Consider the following 4159-nt stretch of genomic DNA (forward strand, 5'->3'; position numbering starts at 1 on the left):
GCAGCTGATGCCGCTGCTGAAGCTCCGGCACGACCACATCGCCTTCTACCGGGAGCTGTTCATCACCTGGAATGGCAAGGTGGGTCCGAGCCCACACCTGCAGGCCCGCCGGCGCTCGGCGGCTGCGGGAACAGGGGACCGAGCACAGAGCACCCCCACATGCCATCGCAAGCCCTCCTGTGGCAGTGGGGGCTCTCTGGGTGTCGTCCCCTGTGAGCCCCGCCTCGGGCTCAGTGGGGGAGGGGCTGACAGGCTGAGAGAAACTGGAGCCTCCCCCGTAACTGTAACTCACGGGGAGTGCATGCCGCACGCGGAGGGAGGCCCGCAGCATGGCCCCAGTGCCCAGAGCATTCAGCTCCTGAGCTCGTCCTGCACCAAAGGCTCAGTGCGTCCGGGCCTCTGGGGGGTGGTGTGACTTCCCTGGCCGGAGCTGACATCGGGGAGCTGGCCCCTGGCTTTCCCCGCTCATCTGGCACCAGGTGTCCGGGACCTCTGCACCCCAGGCTTTTGCGGCTCCCACAGAGTTTGCCAACCGGCTGCCTGTTCATCCTCAGGCCCCAGGACATCCGTAGGGTGGGAAGTACTGTCCTCAGCTCCCGGGGACTCAGGGTAGCTAAGGAGCTCGCCAAGGCCACATGGCTCGTAACGACTGAGCGGGTGCCCATCTGGGCCTCGCGGCCCCCGAGCCCTGTGCTTCATCCCATGGGCTGTACAACTTCTTGTCTTCACAAGGAGCCAGAAGCTTTCAAATTACTGCACGAGGAGGGGGGTGTCGAGCGGCGGGGGCTGGCAGCGAAGGGAGCCCGAGTGTCAGACCCTAACCGGACCTCCACACTGGTGCCCGCCGGGGGCTGGCAACCAAGGGTCTGAGCGGGAGCGGAGGGTCCCCCTCACACACGTTCCCTCCCTTTTGGCTGGGCTCCGTGGAAAGCCTTGGGGAGGGGTCATCACCGCAGGCACCCCTAAATATTTTCTGACCACCCCCTAATGCTCTCAAGGAAACACGGAAAAGCCAGAAGGACATTTCACAGTGGGGGGGAAGGCGGGGTTGAGACCCCGGACCTGGTCTGCCGGGGTCCCATTCGTAGCTCCTCAGAGGGAGGCCAGGGGCGTGGGCTGAGCCCTGAAGGATGAGCGGCCACCTGCGTGGAGGCACAGGGCCCGGCACAGGGTCTGCGCGCACAGCGGCCAGGAGGCCCGTGCAGCCTCTGGGAAGTCTAGGTGACGTCGTGTGGCTGCAGCTGGGGCGGGCGGGAGAGGATGGAAGAGGCTGGAGGCGTGAGCAGGACCTGCCCGTTGGGGACTCGTCCCCACGAGTGCTCTCAAGGAGACACGGAAAAGCCAGGAGGACGTCCCACCGCTGAGGGGCCTCGTGTCCCCAGCAGATCTCCTCTCTGTTCCTCTGCCTGGTGATGGACTACAGCGCAGGAAGCTTCCAGAAGGTCATTGAGAAGAAGAGAGAGAAAAAGGCCATCATCGACTCTGAGGTAAGACAGGCTCTAGGACACCAGGCCAGCTAGGGGACGTCCAGCTGGACCTGGACATCACGGACCTCGCAGTGGGGACAGGGAAGGGGCAGAGTGAGGGCCGGTTGCTGGGGTCACAGCTCGGCACATTCGCACAGTCACACACTCGCGCCGCGTCCCCGGGGCAAGAACGTCCCCAGAAGGCCACCCGTTCCCAGTGGGTCAGGAACTGCGGCGCCGAAGCGCACGGGGCTCGCACGGCGTGCGTGTGTGTGTGTCGTGTGTCTCACGCTTGTCCGGGTGCCTTTGAGAGCCGCCCACACTGTCAGCGTGCCAGGAAACCGTCCCTTCCCCTGGCTGGTTCTGCAGCCTCGTGTGGCCGCACCCGAGCCTTGGAGCTCGTCTAGTGCTGAGTGTTCGGGTGGCCTCCAGTTTGGGGCCATGATGACTGAGGTGGCCACAAGCATTGCTAGGCGCATTTCTTCTTGGTGGACCTAAACGCTCATGTTTCCTGGAGAAATGCTGGGGCGTGGAGTGGGCGGGCGGCGGAGCCCCCGGGGGTGCGTGTGGCTTCCGCAGACTTTCCAAACGGTCCCCAAGCCGGCTCGATGGCCCCGGTTTCACTCTCAGCCACGCGGGGCTGTTCCGGTCCCACTGGCCAACACTTGAGTGTGTCCGTCCTTTTTCTTTAAATGCAAAGTGACATTTTAATCCTAGCGACCAGATCACGAGTAACCCTGGCTGTCCGGGGCTCCCCTCCTGTGTTTGCTCAGGTTCCGCCCTTAAACCCTGGGTGTCCGTCTGCTCCTACTGATCTGTACCGGTTCTTTACACGTCCTGGACACCAGCATCCGCAGTGTCCCCCCGCCCCCCGCCTGCAGCTCGCCCGCTCCCTTCCCTAGCCAGGGCTTTGACGGGCGCAGCTCTTCATGGCGACGCAGTGGGCGGGTCCGCTTCTCCCGTGGCTGGCACCTTTGGTGCCCGTGGCAGCGGCGTTTCCTGAGCGGGATTGTCACTTCCTTGCACCTTTAGGTCCGCGACCCGCCCCAGGGGACGGTGGCTGCTTTTGCTTGGCTGGCCTTCGCCCGGTGGGCCTTGGGCCTCGCAGGCAGGCCCCAAAGGGGTTGCAAACCTTCTGTGTGGGGTGGGACCCTTTCAAGCACAAATGTTCTCAGAAACCCAGGAAATAAAGCAGGTCTGCTCTAACCGGGGGGCCGGGGGCGGGGGTTGGTGGAAGGCGGAGTGGGAGGCAGCTCGGGGTCCTGCTCCTCGTCCCTCTCTGACGCCCCAGGGAGGCATCCAGGGTTCCGAGGAACACAGTTTGAAAACCACTGCCTGGAAACCCGGCTGAATCTTGTTGCTGACACAAAATGCTTCCAGAATGTTCTCTCTCGGGTCTTTATTTATTCTAATGGCATAAAGCGGCAAGCCCCAAGTAGGCACTGAAGACCTCACGCTCTCTGACATCCGCAGGGCCACAGGGGTGGGGCTGGGGGCCAGAGCCCCAGGGCAGCCACGGTCTCCAGTACTCAGGAGGTGTGGCCTCGGACACCAGGGCCAGCTGCCGAGATTTCACTGTTGAGGAGCCTGAGGCAGACGCTTCTTGCAGGGGCGCTGAGCTCTTGCCTAGCTTTAGGCCCCTCTCGAGATGCAGAGACTGTGCCAGGATCTCCGTGGCCGCTTTGAGTGGTCACGACCTCTACAAACAGCTGTGCCCCCCCCGGGGGTCGGGGGGCTCTCGTCCGCATCTCTCGCTCTCCCCAGTGGCTGCAGAACATGCTGGGCCAGGTGTTGGACGCTCTGGAATACCTGCACCAGCTGGACATCATCCACAGGTGACCAGGGGGCCAGGCTGCTTCAGGAGGAAAGCACCACGTCCCCTTGGGCGACATTGCCCATGGGCAGGATCGAGGGAGGGAGGTGCAGACCGCACAGCCAGGATGAGGGCGGGGACCTGTCCGGAACACGTCCCAGGCTCACGGAGAATGCCCCCCAGCAAGGGACCTCCAGGGATTCACCCTCCCCACGCAGCCGTGAGGTGTGAGCTGGCCTGGCCGGTCGGTGTGAAGTGCAAGGGCAGGAAGCAGATACCAGATCCCCAGGACAGGAGGTGAAGCTGGGGGCGTGGGCTGCGCCAGCCAGCAGTTCTGCCTCACCCTCCGGAATCCATGGTCTGAGGGGCTGGGAAGGGCTTCAGATCGGATCAGTGTCCTATCGCAAGGAGGGCAGAAGCTACGTGGACCTTGGGAAGGAAGGAAGTGCCCAGGACTCCGTGGTAACATCAGCGGATGTCACCTGTTCCCACGTGCAGGAGAGCTGGGTGGTTTCCTCCTCAGTTTGTTTAAAACTAGAACAGCTGCAAGTCCCATCCTGCTCACAGGAAACAGCAGGTTTAAAGAGGGCCGCGAAGGGGCGTTTACTGAGGAGAGGGGGTGTGAGCTGCCGGGCAGGGCGGGGGCCAGGGGCGGCCGGAGCAGAGCCCCCCATCCTGGTTTCAGGAACCTCAAGCCCTCCAACATCGCCCTGGTCAGCAGCAACCACTGCAAGCTGCAAGACCTGAGCTCAGAAGTGCTGATGACCCACAAAGCCAAGTGGAACATCCGTGCGGAAGAAGGTGGCCGGGTCCTCCCTGGCCGCAGGGCATCGGGCGGCGGGGGTGGGTGGGATTTGGGGGGGAGCAGTGGGGGAGGGGC

At 63.5% G+C, this 4159-nt stretch overlaps 1 protein-coding gene across 1 annotated transcript in view; it reads left to right on the forward strand.

Annotated features, from left to right (window-relative positions):
- Positions 1-4159, forward strand: part of STKLD1 (serine/threonine kinase like domain containing 1) — a 24275-nt gene that overhangs the window by 9646 nt on the left and 10470 nt on the right. The window contains exons 5-7 of the mRNA XM_023536469.1: positions 1386-1487; positions 3231-3301; positions 3965-4122. Coding sequence (XP_023392237.1) covers positions 1386-1487; positions 3231-3301; positions 3965-4122 — 331 coding nt within the window. The remainder of the gene's footprint in view (positions 1-1385; positions 1488-3230; positions 3302-3964; positions 4123-4159) is intronic.

Source organism: Pteropus vampyrus, unplaced genomic scaffold, assembly GCF_000151845.1.
Source record: "Pteropus vampyrus isolate Shadow unplaced genomic scaffold, Pvam_2.0 Scaffold157, whole genome shotgun sequence".
Taxonomy (NCBI): Eukaryota; Metazoa; Chordata; class Mammalia; order Chiroptera; family Pteropodidae; genus Pteropus; species Pteropus vampyrus.